This window comes from Chrysemys picta, chromosome 1 (assembly GCF_011386835.1).
Source record: "Chrysemys picta bellii isolate R12L10 chromosome 1, ASM1138683v2, whole genome shotgun sequence".
Classification (NCBI taxonomy): Eukaryota; Metazoa; Chordata; order Testudines; family Emydidae; genus Chrysemys; species Chrysemys picta.
In genome coordinates, this window is record NC_088791.1 from 52,635,657 (window position 1) to 52,650,996 (window position 15,340).

At 38.8% G+C, this 15,340-nt stretch overlaps 1 protein-coding gene across 2 annotated transcripts in view; it reads left to right on the plus strand.

The window, feature by feature from the left end:
- IMMP2L (inner mitochondrial membrane peptidase subunit 2) overlaps positions 1-14,247 on the plus strand; it is an 841,928-nt gene extending 827,681 nt beyond the window's left edge. For both annotated transcript variants that reach the window (XM_005310785.5, XM_065556729.1), the window contains exon 6: positions 13,546-14,247. In XM_005310785.5, the coding sequence (XP_005310842.1) occupies positions 13,546-13,665 (120 nt within the window). In that variant the 3' untranslated portion in view covers positions 13,666-14,247. The remainder of the gene's footprint in view (positions 1-13,545) is intronic.
- The last annotated feature ends 1,093 nt before the right edge of the window (positions 14,248-15,340 follow it).

Below are 15,340 nucleotides of genomic sequence, written 5' to 3' on the forward strand. Positions count from 1 at the left end.
GATCTAAAATGTGATTTCAAGCCCCAAAATATTAAGATACAAAATAACTCCTGAGTTTTACAGCTGCCAGAGGCAAGTTCATATTGAATAGATTTGTGTTACTTAATAAGTCAAACATTTAAAATTCAGTTGGATTTAGTTGATATTTTGACAAGAAGTGGAAGAGGTCTATGTAATGATTTACAGTATAGCTGCATCAGGAAGCACTGATATTTGGGTCTTTCAACTTTCAAATGTGCTAATCCTTTCCCCATGTAAATAACTCAAGAGCACAATTTCTCAAATATGTGTAAATACTGAGAAATTCAGTGATTTAAGAGGTTAACAAATTAAGGTCCAGTTAGCTCAGAACCAGAATGTAATTGATTTATTTTATCTTGCTTAACTGTAAGAATGTGTTTAAGTGCTTTGCTGAATAGAGATGAGATTATTCATATGCTTCAAGTTAAGCACATGCTGAAGGCTTTGCTGAAGTGGGGCTTAATTGCACAAGTGTGATTACAATAAAATATTTATTAATTATGCAAATAACCTAATTCATTAATCTTCCATTGCAAAAAGATAGACACCTCTCTGTGTGTGGATTAAAAGCAGAACTTAATATCTCAGTGAGAAAAACATAGTTTTTTAGGACAAGGTGGTAGATTAAATGCAATTATAATGTATGGAGAAGGAGGGAGATATCCATATTACGTATTTATGTAGAGCATGTCTCTCAGTTTACCTGCCTGGTGTTATTCCATCTGACTCCACAGTATTAAAGCAAAGAAGGTAGTTAGGGAGAACAAGCAGGAAATGAAATAGACAGAGATAAGATACCTTCAGAATGAATAGGAAGGGTCTTTTAGAGAACAATGGGGGACTGTTAATCAGGAAATGCTTACCTACCCAGCTCTAGCCAAGTTAACACATTTATTTTCCCAAGGTCAGAGCTTAAGATCAAAGGGACACTAAACCATTTAAACCCTCCTACCTATTTCAGAAGAGAGCATCAGCTGTTGGAGGTGAGACTGACAGAGACTCACTGCCAGAATACAACAGCACAGATTTTCTCCTAGCCCAGATGTAAGGTGTCTGGGCTCAGTGGGATTTGCCAAAAACTTTAAGCAATGGGTAAGGTTTAGATAAGATACAGGCATATAGGCTTTTGTTGTTTTATCCATCTTCACTGTCTATTATTTACCTTTGGGTGAATAAACAAGAGGTTTGTTTTGATAAAACTGTTTTGAATCACTTTAATCAGCCAATGGCACAGGCTCCTGAGAGAAATTTCCTTGCAGATACCAAAAACAGTTGGCCCTATCATGTTTACATGATTCAGAAACAGGGGTCTGTAACTAACCAAGAGTGGCTGGACCATGGTGTACCACCCTTGAGCGGTGAAGGAAGCTGAGCATGTCATCTCAGGGGTGCACTTGAGAGGGCCTGCAAAGGGGTCTAAAACTCACACTGTAACTCTGACACTATACATATATTTCTCATTTATAATTGGAAATATTTTATTACTGCCATGACTGATGAAATAGAAAAGATGGTTATATAAAGTTTAAGATTTTATATGGATATGAAATGAATAAATATGATAGTCTGTGCCCTTAAACACTACATAGTAAAATATCAAGGGAATGCAATATCCTTCCTTCTCAGCCTTCACTGATAGAATATGTGGATATGTAAAATGTTAGGGCACCATCAGGTGATACTAATTCTCCAGATAATGTAGTACCTGAACACTGGCTCTGTCTGGAGTTGAGCCAGGGATGAATTTGGCCCCCTGTATTTCTAGTCAAGAACATACTTGAATTATTCGTATGCCAAATGTGACTCCCATGCTCAACAAGCATAGAAAGCTGCCTTAGCACCTCAGTCTGGCTGGACACTACTTTCATACAGTGGGGCTCAAATCCTGAGAGAGGAGACTGCCTCTTCACCAGTCCCTTTGCTACCTCCCACCAGAGGTGAAAGTAAGCTGGTACAGCCGTGCCGGACTGGACCGGCTTCTCCGGCGGTGATTTAAAGGGCCCAGGTCTCCGCCCCCTGCGGGGAGCCCTGGGCCCTTTAAATCGCCTCCAGGTAGCAGCGGCAGGGCTCCCCGCAGCAGCCGGAGCCCCGGGCCCTTTAATTCACCAGTGAGCCCTGGGGTTCCCAGCTGCCTCTGCAGCTGGTAGTTCTGGAGTGATATAAAGGCCCTGGGGCTCCCAGCCACAGCCGGAGCCCCAGGGCCTTTAAATCTTTAAAGGCCCCGCCTCTTCCTGTTGAGGCCATGCCTCTTCTGGTTGAGGCCACACCCTGCTTAGGACTCTGGCGTACCGGTAAGTCCTTTAAGTTACTTTCACCCCTGCCTCCCACTAGATCTCTGTGTGAGAGGAGGGTCTTTCTTGCTGAATGACAGCTGGAAAGGACACAAGAAAGTTAATTTCTTCTGCGCCCTACCCTGCACCTAATCATCCTTCAAGGTATTTAAACACTCTTTTGGGCTGTCTATTTTATCTATGGGGGGCGGAATCAAATATCTATTAAGCATATTTATATGTTTCTCCCTGTAAATCTTGCAGCTCAGTGAGAGTATATATAGACTGCAAATGGTTTTGATAGAATATACCATTTTCAATAAGCTGTGGGCATCTTCACACAGAGACCTATATCGAAAGTCTTTTACAATTTTAATAACATACCATGCAGCTATCTAATGATAATTTGATATCCTAGCTACCCATCGAATATCTGCTCCCTATCGCTTTTCAACAGCATGTTTTTCTGTAAGCCAGACTGCTTTTGTATGTCATTATGTAAGAAAATATAAACAAGCCTCACAGTAGGGCTTTTTGAAAGATTTAATTAAGTGGAATGGTCTACTGAGTGGTTTTTTTTCCTGCCGAGTACGAGAAAATCAAAATGATTCTGATAAAAATACCCAGAGACATGTCAGTCTAAAAACATGAACTTACATAGTATGAAAGAACTGGGAAAACTATGAGTGTGATTACAGATCTGTTTGCTGCAACCTACAAATGTGTTCTTTTGAAAATTTTAAAACAATTCACCTACCTTTTCAAAATCTCCTTTCTTACCAGGCAAAAGCTGTAGTATCCTAAACATGCTTTTCCAACTTGTTTTAACAAGGATAAAATGTCTATTATCACACCCAGTTTTTATTAACACATGTCTTCTTGAACTAGCTTCTCATACCAGAGGAAACAAATTATGGTGTCATTGGTCATGCTGTCATATGTATAGTTGGTAACACTATTGTATTGCACTAGTGCTTAGAAATCCCAGTCAATATCAGAGGGCGTAATCAGGGAATAGTAATTCTCAGAACAGATTTTTCTATTTAAATATATCTAGGAGGTTGAAAGTTTCTTCAGATGTGAACCTAGCTAGCATCATCTGTCTCTTTGTCACTTCAGGGTTAGATTGCTGAACAGTATAATTTACAGTGGTTGTCAGTTAACTTCCAGGCAGAATGTAAGGTAGTGAAACAAGCTAAATGGCGTGGGATCTATCTACTTAGAGACTTTCTCTCTCCCAGTGCCAGATACTACCACAGTTATCATCAGTGGAAACATTCAAGTTGGAACCTCGGAGTATAAAACAGAGGAAGCTACATGCAGGATGCTGTCCACTAAGGGTTCCTTAACATTGAAATCCACTCGTCTCCTTGGTCCTAAATAGTCATAATTTGTTGCCATTCAGGGTATGTTGTAAGGCCATCTACTTTCCTGGGCTTTGCGGGGCAGATAGTGGAAACAGAGGGAATGGGCTGCTGATTTGTTTTTTAATTATGGGTGAAGATTAAGGGATGATGCTTACTGGGATGCTTTATTTTATTGTTTAATTTTGAGCTTTTGATAAGTCCCATCTTGTTTTAAAAATAAAAATAAATAAATGTACTCTATATGGGGGCTATATTTTGAATTCATGCAGAAAGCAAAGCTAGTGCGCAATTCTACAGCTTGTATCTTGGTGGGAGCATTTTAACAGGGGTGCTCTATGATCTGCACTGTCTGCGGGTTGCTTTTGGATGGAGTTTAAGATGTAAAGTTTGCCCAGTAAAGCCATAAATGGCTTGAGAATTGCCTAACTAAAAGATTGTCTGTCTTCCTGTGTTAGGGATGTTGATTACCAAAGGCACTTGAGCAATACCACTCTCAGTTAAACAAGTGAGGGGCATTCTTGTGAGAATCTGTTTTCTTTGGCGTTTCCCCCCTTTGATATAAACTAGCCAGTACCTCTTGACCTTGAGGGCATGTAGCAAAGCCTATTTATTCTCTTCAGCTTTTGATCAAGTTAAGGAATTCTGAGTGTGATGAGTGGTGAATACATTGTTTGTTTGTTTTTGTTTTGCTTGCTTATTGTTGGGTGTGGGTGAAGGTGCTAGACTTGTAAAACATAAGACTAGTGTGTTTAAATATTGAGAAGATCACCTAGAGACTAGTATGCGTACCCTTTAAACTTTTCTCTTCTGAATTTAAATAAAAAAGAATATAGGCATCAATATTAAAAATAACTTCCTGGAATGGTGCTGTAGGACATCTCCTGTTAGCCACTCAGGCACTGGAAAATATGCATACTAACTAATGTGTGTGTGCGGGGGCGGGAGGGGGCAGAATATTATTAATAGGGCATAAGGTCTGAGCCTGGGTATATAAGGTCCAGACCTCAGTTTTCTGTCAGAGGGTTCCTGGACAGGAAAATAACTCTTTTCTCAATAGTGAATAGTGACCCTGAAATAGAACTCCCCCCTCTACTTTTTAAAAACTCAATGAAAACCTGATTTGTATTTTAACCAATTTACTCAGCTCAGCAATGCTAGCAACACTCACACTAATGACTGGTTTTCTAAGAGCCAAACTCTGCCTGACACTTGTGTGAGTTCATAATGGAAGCAGAGGATGTAAGGAGCCACTCCCATATTGTATACTCTTGAATATGGGCCAGACAGAATGACAGTTTATGGACTCTAAGGAGTATGGGAACAACTCTATCTATATTCCCTGGGGAGCACCCAACATTACAAATGGAGGTGAAGCCATGGTCCTATATCCTGCCTGCCTCATGTGCCAAGTACCAGCCAGCAGGGGGGAATAGGCCCTTCCTATAAAGGAGTGATGCAATGGGTGCATGGCAGCTTTTGGGTGCCCAGGAGCTCTAAAACCTGTTTTTCCAGTGTTCTCTGGGGACAGCAGGATTCCACACTGGCCCTTACTATGTCATGCCTAAATTAGTGACATGCAGCAGAACAAATATCAACTTCATGTGTAATGTGTAATGTACAGTATTTCCAACCGGGGTGTTCAGTCAAGGCAGACAATGTTATAGAATCAGCAGCAATGTAATCAGGTGGAAAATGTCACTTATACTGACACTCTCAGAAGGTACTGGTGCAAAGTATGCTTGACTGGAATTCACACAGAAGTTTCAAAATTTGTATGTATTTCTGAATAATTAATATATACAGACTTGGGATGTATCTGCTACATTCTATTTGAAGATAATAAATGTGTTGTAATGACAATTTCCTGCCACTTAAATTGCCAGTTCTTTACATTATTGAAATACATATATACTAGTGCTTTTTAATCTGGGCTGTTTCATGAAGGCTATTAAGAAGTTCAGTTCTTCTATTGAGTAACATGACATAGTGACAGCCCTATTTAGGCTTAGAGTTTTGATGCATCAGTCAGTGAAATACTAAACAGCTCTAAACTATTAAATGATAATTTTTTTGGTATATGCAGCAAGCTGTGCACTAAAGCAAATTCTGTCTTAAATTTTGCAACTCTTTGGGCTAAAAATCTTTAAAATAAATAGTAGAATGGTTTATAAATCTTTCTGTAGGCCTAAATAGTAGAATGGTTTATAAATCTTTCTGTAGGCCTATCTAGAATAATAGTTCTGTTAATCATAAGCAAGGAAGAATCTCACAAATAATTTCTAATAAAGTTATACTTATTGGAGATAAAAGACTACCAGTAAAATATTGTAAATTAACCTCAGTTGAAAAAAAGGACTTTTGAAAAGACAGAGGAAGAAATGGAAAAAGAACATTACTAGTTATTGCTGACCTCTCAATAACATATCCTTGACAATTCCAAGAATTCAGTGCATTCAGTCAGAGGAATGTATATACCAGGTCTTTTTGTTAATATATCTAAGTCAGTCATTGGCATTCATAGCTGCTTTCCTTATGAAAGTGGGAAAAAATCCTGCATAATGCTTAATTTCCTTAATTCCACAGTATTTTGATACTGTTATGAATATAAGTGATGATAGAAGGTTAACCAAGCTCTCTCTCTCCTCTGTAATAGCTTCATCTATGTGTGAAATTTATAATTTGGTAACTAAAAAATTCTTTGTTTTGCCCCTTTTATAACTCAGGCCTAATCTAGCCATTCAGCTCTGATTGACTAAAAGAACACAGCTCACTTATTTTGTTACTTAATTCACTACCCTATTTTGATTCAGTCAAGAATATGAACCTTATTAAGAATTCAGTGAGTGCCCACCTATTCTTAGATGAACATCTTAATTTGCAAAGATACATTGGAATGGGGTAGGTACAATTGTTCTACAAATTTCAAATAGCTATTCTGTGCCATACTGTGAATTTTATTCATTCTGAGAATTGGTCTTAGCATTTAGATTTTGAGCTCTCTTATATGGATATAGATATAGATGATGCATGCACACACACTCACTCATACAGTACATATACAGCATTTTGTGTGTGTATCTATCCATTTCTATGCATATGCAAAATGTTAAAACTGGTTCTCAGAATGAATACCCTTTATATTTTGTCACAGAATACCTGTCTGAAATCCATATAATAATTATTATGACTACACCATTCCTGTGTGTGTGTTTTGTTTATGGAGATATACCTATCTCATAGAACTGCAAGGGACCCCGAACGGTCATTGAGTCCAGTCCCCTGCCTTCACTAGCAGGACCAAGTACTTTTTTTCCCCCAGATCCCTAAATGGCCCCCTCAAGGATTGAACTCACACTCCTAGGCTTAGCAGGCCAATGCTCAAACCACTGAGCTATCTTTTTGAAATTAAAATGATCCCATTAGAATATTGGGAACTCCAGCTGAATCCTTGTTTGAGTCTACAGCAGGGCCTTTGAATGGAAACACTTATGTTATGCTTTATCTTTGTTGGAGCTAGTGCTCCAGCTATAATACTAACAAATCACTGAGTACAGGTTGAACCTCTCTAGTCCGGCACCCTCAGTACCTGACCGGTGCCGAACCAGAGAATTGACGAACCACGGGAGGTCAATATATAACGAGTGGGCTTCTTTTTACTTTTATGTCGCCAAGACGAATAAACGGAACAACACTTGCAATGCTGCCTAGCCAAGGCTTATTGGCTCTCTTCATAACAAAGTCTTAAAGTTATTCCACAATTTTATTGTATTGGCACAAGGAAATAAGTAGAGAAAGCAAAAAAACATAAAATCATGCCGGACCATGGATGTTGCTGGACCCGAGAGTGCTGGACTAGAGAGGTTCAACCTGTAACAAAATTGGTGTCCTGCATGCTTTTCTTCATCAGTTGATGGCTCCATTAGGTTTGACTTGTAGGAGTGCGGTAAGGCTGGGGAGAATGAGTGAAGTTGTCAGTATGTTGCCTTTCTTCTTATAGTTGAAACAAGCTTACTGCATTTTTATTTTGATAAACAAGGTAGCTTCTTGCAGTGGTAACAGCCAGCAGGATCATTTAAGATGAACAATCTGAGATGCCATGTGCTTTTTAAATAAAATAATTCCTTAGTTCTCACCTTAGTGTGTTTCTTACATGCATGAAAGAAGAGCAACCTTTGCTTCTTCTACTCTTGTTCATTACCACAGGTACTTCAGCTGGAAGAAGTGGTTTCTCTGGGATACTACTTTAATCCACAGGATTTTATTTGTATTGAGCTTTTCTCCTGCTGCTGTACTTGGGAGAGGTTGATTCAAAGTTCAGCAATGTACAAAAAATGAAATGTAATAGCAGTTTACTTTCTATTAAACTATGGATTTTTTAAGATGCTGATTTACTGAGAAAATACTCTGAGACAGTTTTACCCCTACAGTCTAATATCAAAATAGCCTTTCTTAAAGACAAACAATCTAATTTGACACATAGCTATCCTGCACAATATATTTTGGTTAGCTGGAACACTAGCTAGTTGCTGAAGTGTTTCCATTCTAAGATCCTGTTTTCAGTTGCTCCATAACTTTCCAAAGCATTCACCTTTGGGGCTGAAATTTTTCGTGTTTTTGTCCCTTTGTATACCAGTGTCCACTTCATGTGGCATACATATAGGGGTTGTAGTTGTTTGATGATACCCCATATGGGTTGCAGTGTGAGGACGTAGGGGTCAGCTGCGGGTATGCAGTTGGAGGGGATTTTATTTCTGTATCGAGTCAGGTTCAGGGCATTTGGGTGGCCTGCTCTATGATGCAATCTACTTCTCTAGTGGAGTGTCCTTGCTCAGTGAAGATGGTTTTGAGTGTGTTAAATAAAAGGTCCAATAAAATATATTAGCTCACCCACCTTGTCTCTCTAATGGGACCAACACAATTACAACAACACTGGATAAAACTAATTTATGATGGCTAGAATAGTTTCTTATGGACCTTCCTGCTGGCTGGAGGTCAGCAAAATGCATAACACTCTAGCCCCACTCTGAAACACCTCCTCTGGGGCCCAAATGCCCCCAAGATGCCATTGGAGAAAGGGGCCCAGATATGCCAACTTTACACCAGCCCAGGATTTCTCCATATTGGGGGAATTTTCCCTTGCCCTTTTAGGGCTGTTTTAAGGCCACTTTGTGCAGTGACGTTTGTGGAATCCAGGATTCAGCAACAACATTTAGCCTGAATAGGACCCCCAAATAGTTAGACAAATCTAAAAGAACAAAAAAGATCCAAAATTGTCCACTATCTGTCACAAGGTAACAAACTGCAAGCAGGAAATCTAAAATATAGCAAGAATTCCATTGAGTTGGACCTGCACATTGCTCCTTTATTAAACTTATTTGCAAAAAAAGTGTTTAATGAGAATATACTACTTCAGGGGAAAGAAACCCTAATTAGAAACAACAACTTTTATTGATCTTATTGTTTTATTTGTTCCAAGCTTGGGTGAATTTTACTCTTTGTACTTTGTTTATCATTGTTTTGAAGCACTTGGAATGCCTGTAGCATATAGAAGAACAGGAGGACTTGTGGCACCTTAGAGACTAACAAATTTATTAGAGCATAAGCTTTCGTGGACTACAGCCCACTTCTTCGGATGCATATAGAATGGAACATATATTGAGGAGATATATATACACACATACAGAGAGCATAAACAGGTGGGAGTTGTCTTACCACCTCTGAGAGGCCAATTAATTAAGAGAAAAAAAACTTTTGAAGTGATAATCAAGATAGCCCAGTACAGACAGTTAGATAACAAGTGTGAGAATACTTACAAGGGGAGATAGATTCAATGTTTGTAATGGCTCAGCCATTCCCAGAATAAGGACTGGGAATGCTCTAATAAATTTGTTAGTCTCTAAGGTGCCACAAGTCCTCCTGTTCTTCTTTTTGCGGATACAGACTAACACGGCTGCTACTCTGTAGCATATAGATAGATTATAACTCAAATTGAGGGCTTAAAGCAAGAGAGACACTACAGAGTCATAGGTTGGCATATGCTTTTACAATGATGTTTTCTAAGAGTTGATATATAACCTGTGGCATTAGGATTCTTTCTTTCCAGTTTTGTTTTTCAAGAGTTTAGAGTTCCTCTCTGCCAATGGCATTCTATAGGCTTCATACAGTTTATACATATTAACAAGACTAAAAGACAAAACAAATTAAAAAGACTAACTCTGACTGATCTTGTTTTATCACTTTTAAGCCTGTAAGAAGTTTAGTCTTTTTAATTAGTGTTTCTCATGAAGAAGTACATTCTCATTAGACTTTTCTTCTTCAAATACAGCTCAATAAGGGAACAATGTGCTAAACTAATGCTGAGGAATTCGTGTTATGCTTTAGATTTGGTGCTTGTGGTTTGCTACCTTCTGACAGAAAGTGGACAATCCAAGATTCTTACATTCTATTGGAATCTTTAGTATAATTATAATAGGGTCCTAAAACGTAAGTAGTCAGAAGTCAAAAAGGGATGTGTGGGGAAAAAGAACTGGGTGGCCTTCTTTATGCCAGCCAAAGTAACACCGAAGGCCCAAAATCAGGCCCTCTGACAGAGGCTCGATATACTGACTGCCCTTACAAAAGGCAGTACAGGCCAGGGCCTGAACAAGACTAAGCTGTACAATTCCCTGTCAAATTCGGTCAAGGGTTATGACCAGAGGAGGGAGGGGGAGGGAGCAATGTGGAATGCCTCAGCAACATAATAACCGCTTGTTTATGAAATATAATAACCGCTTACATGAAGAAATTGTTTCTAGTAAAGGCCAACTTCTCCTGTAGTTCCAGCTAACTGACAAACTAGCCAATCATATCTTCTTTGGGAGTCCTGTAATAAACCCCTATCCCCTTAACGGTAAAACCCGGAAAAATAATATGTATCTTACCGAGAAAAACATCCCAACTGGTGCCAAGTACCCATAGCGGAAACCACCAAGAAACCCCCCACCCAATATGCACCCAATTCTCGTAAAATGATTAGGAAGGTATCGGGAAAAGGGGACAGACCCCAACTCTTATTTCTTGCAAATGACGTATCATTTGTACTATGCTTGCGGTTTGTACAAATAAAAGCAGCCTGCGTGCTGTGCTAGGTGTGGTAGTTTTCGGACTGCTACCCCAACGCGTTGGTATGTATTGCAATAAACTGGCCTCAGGCTTGAGTCTGTGAACTAAAATCAATGCGTGGGTGACTTTTTCCACAACAGATGGTATGCTCTTGGTTCCTCATTGGAGTGTCTCAGTTAAGCTGTGTTCCCTGGTGCTGTTCTTTCTCACCTCATGTTTTGGTGCGGAAATCAGGGTCTCAACCTAGTCTCTGCCGTTAAAGACCCAGTGACAGCATCCAGGGATTGAGGGAGTAAAGGAGCAGAAGATGGCAAAGGAAGTCAGGGGGGAGCATGCACAGTAGAAGTAAAATGGAGGCATGAGATATTGAGTGAGGGGTGGAAGCAGGAGCAGCAGAATGGGGCTGAATTTAGTCTTCCAATCCAGCACTTTTCCAGAAATGCCTATTTAACCACTAGTCATGTTCCTCTGTAAATCAGCTTTATTAGGAAGAGGTTTTATTTCTTGAAAAAAGTCAGAAGATGGTCAGTAGAAGTAATTTTCAGGGCATGACTTTCTGTCAGTGTCATGGGGCAATTGGCCCTTTAGGGAGAGTCAAGGCCTAGCTTACCCATGGCAGCCCTCTAAAAACCATCTGGGAGTAATTGGTTTCCCTAGGTAGGTGTTTAATGTTCAATTAGTAGAGGAGCATCTGCACCCTAGAAAACAGGCTGCCTGAGCTAAGTCAGTGAGTGTGCTCAGGAGGAAGGTGCTCTGAGGAGAAAGGGCTTATAAGGGGAATGCAATCCCAAGAGAGAACAGGAATAATGTAAAGGGAGAAACTGGGAAGGATCCAGAGAGAGAGACTGTGAAGGGAGTAGGAATATCCTGAAAGAAGGAGCTAGAGACTTTCCAGGGGAAGAGAAGAGCGGTTCTGAAGGAAGGAACCAGAAATTTGCTCTCCAAAGAGAGTTGTACTGATGCTGGGATGATGAAGCCACGGGGAGTACCAGAGTAAGTCCTTGCTTATGTTTATATAAATTTCTGTTGTCAATAAATGAGCCCCTCAGAAGGGGGTGCTCTTTAATACACAGAAGCTCTGTTTGGACTTGTCTGTACCTGGCTGAGGAGAAACTAAGGCATGACTCCCCCTTGCCTGAACACTAGGGGACACGCAGCCAGAAGCAGAATGTTCCCAGTCAGATTCAAATATATTTTGACTCCATTATTTATGTTCTCACTGTGTATGCAGAAATCCAATTGAAATCAACAGGTGACCATGCACTGAGAGAATACAGGATAGATGTGAGAAGAGAACGTAGTCCTCCACATCAGTAGTACATTTTTGCTTCTTATATGCTGCACTGGTGATTGCATCCATTTTATTATTTGTAGCCAGCGCTGTAATAGGTATAATATAATTCAATTAACTAAGAGTACAAATCCCTGTGATGATAGTGTGCTGCCATGGCATCTGAACTCCAGTTAGTGGGATAATTAAAATAGAGAATATTCTGTATGCTCAAAACACTCAACCAGCTATCTAAAACAACAGCAATACTGAAATCAAAATGTAGCAAGTCTATCAAAAAGAAGCTTCCAAACAATGCTCACCCAGAAGCTTGGACTTAGTTGGCCTCCCCCTTAACTTAAAAGGAAAACTGCAGTGTTCCAAGGCAATCAGCAAGTGAAATAAGATATCATTTCAGTGATCTGCCTTTGATTCTGTTAGATACTGTGAATTGTTAACTAACCAAATTATATTCAAGTAATTCAGCACCTGCTTAATCAAGCTACAAAATATGGAATTAGATATCGGCCACTTCAACTTCAGTGATTTGATTATGTAGAAGAGAGAGATTGGTGCATATACATCTAATCCTATGAAATTAAATCAGGAAAATTAGCTGAAGATATTCGTAGGGGTCTGTTTGGTGCCTATTTGCATAAAATGTGGAACTACCTACTTATTCAAAGAATTATTTTGTGGTGAGAAGTGAGGATAGAATTGAAGATACGTGTCTGTAGTTGTATTGGGTTAATAGTAAAGAGGCTAGGAGGTACCAAAAGTGTATTCTGATTAAATATAAATCTTGTCTGGGAAAACTGCTTTTGCATTATAAGAGAACTAAAATTTGTGAGTAACTGTCAAGACTCAGAGCTTAAAGGATACAGAGCGTGTCCAATTATCAAACACTGGTTAAGTTCGTTGCCAAAAATTTTCATTTTAGCCCTTAAATCAGTGCATAGTCAACCAAAATTCCCATATTTGGTGTCCAAATGTAGTGTTGTTTATAATTTTTGGTATTTTCTAAGTAGACCAATAATAATGGCTTCTCTTTTTGTTTGCAGACATAAAATAAAAATGACTCAGTGAATGACTGTTAAACATAATGTGGGAAAACTCTGTTAAACTCCAGGGTCTGCAAAATCATTAGAATGTAAAATAAATCTTTTTAGGTATTTTGCAAATAGTATTTACTTTTCTCTTCCGTGATGTGGTTTGAGCATTGGCCTGCTAAACCCAGGGTTGTGTGTTCAATCCTTGAGGGGGCCACTTAGGGATCTGGGGCAAAATCAGTACTTGGTCCTGCTAGTGAAGGCAGGGGGCTGGACTCAATGACCTTTCGGGGTCCCTTCCAGTTCTATGAGATAGGTATAGCTCCATATATTATGTCTGTAGCACAAGTCAATACAGTTATAAATTCCTTGCTTTGTATGGCCTTATTTCTCTTATAAAATCATTCACTATATTTTTTTCAAAAAATAATTTTGTTACATTTTATTAACGTCTGTTGTTGGTGCAGGTTTCTCTTGGACTTTTACATGCTCGTGCTACCCATATCCTGTGGCCTCCAAGGCGCTGGCAGAAGTTACAACCTATGCTGCCTCCAGAACGTACACCACTTCACAGTGATCAAGAATGACCTACATGTACATGATGGAGAAATGAAATATTGATACTAGGATTAACCATCAAGAGGGGTAGATGATGTAACGGAACAAATAAGAACGCCAATTGTACTATAACAGATACTGCTCCAGCAGAAATTCCCTTATGTTAAGGTGTCACTTTAAATCTAAAGTTTTTCTTTAATCTGTAACATTACATGGTGCATTATTTTGTCTTGGAGTAATTATTCTCTGATTGTGGAGTATTCCAATGTTCAATTTTCCAGAAACAGTAAAATATATGAGCCATTGTCTGTTCTAGTGCTCCTGTTGATAAGACATTATTATAACAGTCTATAAAACGTTTTAATCTTTTGCTTTTGATTTGTTTCTTTAACAGCTTGACAGATTCTTGAAAATTAATATTTTGATGAATATGTGAAGTCAAACCAGTACTTCATCATTTCAGTTAAGTCTGAATATGTAGAAGCATTTACTCATAATATAACATTTTGAATTGCACTATAATTGTTAAAATTGAAAAAGCAGCCTTTCCTTATATGAAAAGCTAATTGTACAATATGTCCAAAAAAGAATAAAAATGAATCTTTAATCCAGTTATTTTCTTTTTCATTTAATGCAGCGTGTTGTTTTTATTATTAAATTGAATACATAATAATTTTAATTTATTTTTCATTAAAGTTTAATATAAATATTCCTTTTATATCCATTTGTTGAGACAGAGTTCCAAACAAAATATAATACACGTTACGCCACAGCATCTACACAAAATACACTCTATTGGTTTCTTAAGTACAATCACTCAGTGTTAATATTGATTGCCACATTTATTTGGAAATATGTAAAAAGCTCCTTTAATATTATAAACACATTCCTCTACTAATGCACAAAAAAGTTTCCAGAGGCCACATTATCAGTGAAAGGGCCTTGACTGATTTCCATTGACGAGTGACACATTTTCAGTCACAGATTGGTATGAGCCAACTTCATTTCATACATACTGAATTTTACTTCAGAGGGGATAATATTCAGAAGGATTCAACAGCTGGCACCTCTGCGCTAGAGTTATGCAACCTTTCTCATCAGACTCCAAAACAAGGTGAAACTAGGCCTGGTGTTTGGTTTCCGTGCTAAGCTGAACTTCTGAGAAGACTGACACTAGCTATTCTATTCTATATAGGTTGCGCAGTAACTCCCGCCACTGCTAAATCTACCTATCTACCCCATCTACTTATTATGGCTCCCAGCACTTTGGTACACTTGAACACCATAAACCTGGACCAGGCTCCCCTTCCTTCCGCCAAAGCCTCTCCCCAGTGTGTGACCCCCTCTTTATTAAAACCAATGCGGTTTGCTTGGTTGTTAATTGCAGTCAGTCTTTGATTATTTGGATTTATTTAGGGAGACTGAAAACATTGATTTGTAATTCTTCACAAATTAATCAAGAAAACTAGAACAGATTCAAAGAATTTGCCACAGCTATAATTAATTTGGGAGACAAGGACATACAAACATACATTAAAAAAAAAGACGGAGGAGGGGGCAAACAAATAAAAATAAACAAAACTAGAACATGTTACATGAACGCCATCTCTGGTGTCAGTCTAGGTCTGTCATTCTTTCTGCTCCTCTAGTTCAGTCCCTCCATTCTTATTCGCCTCTTGGGTATCAGCTGGGCAGCAGCTTTCA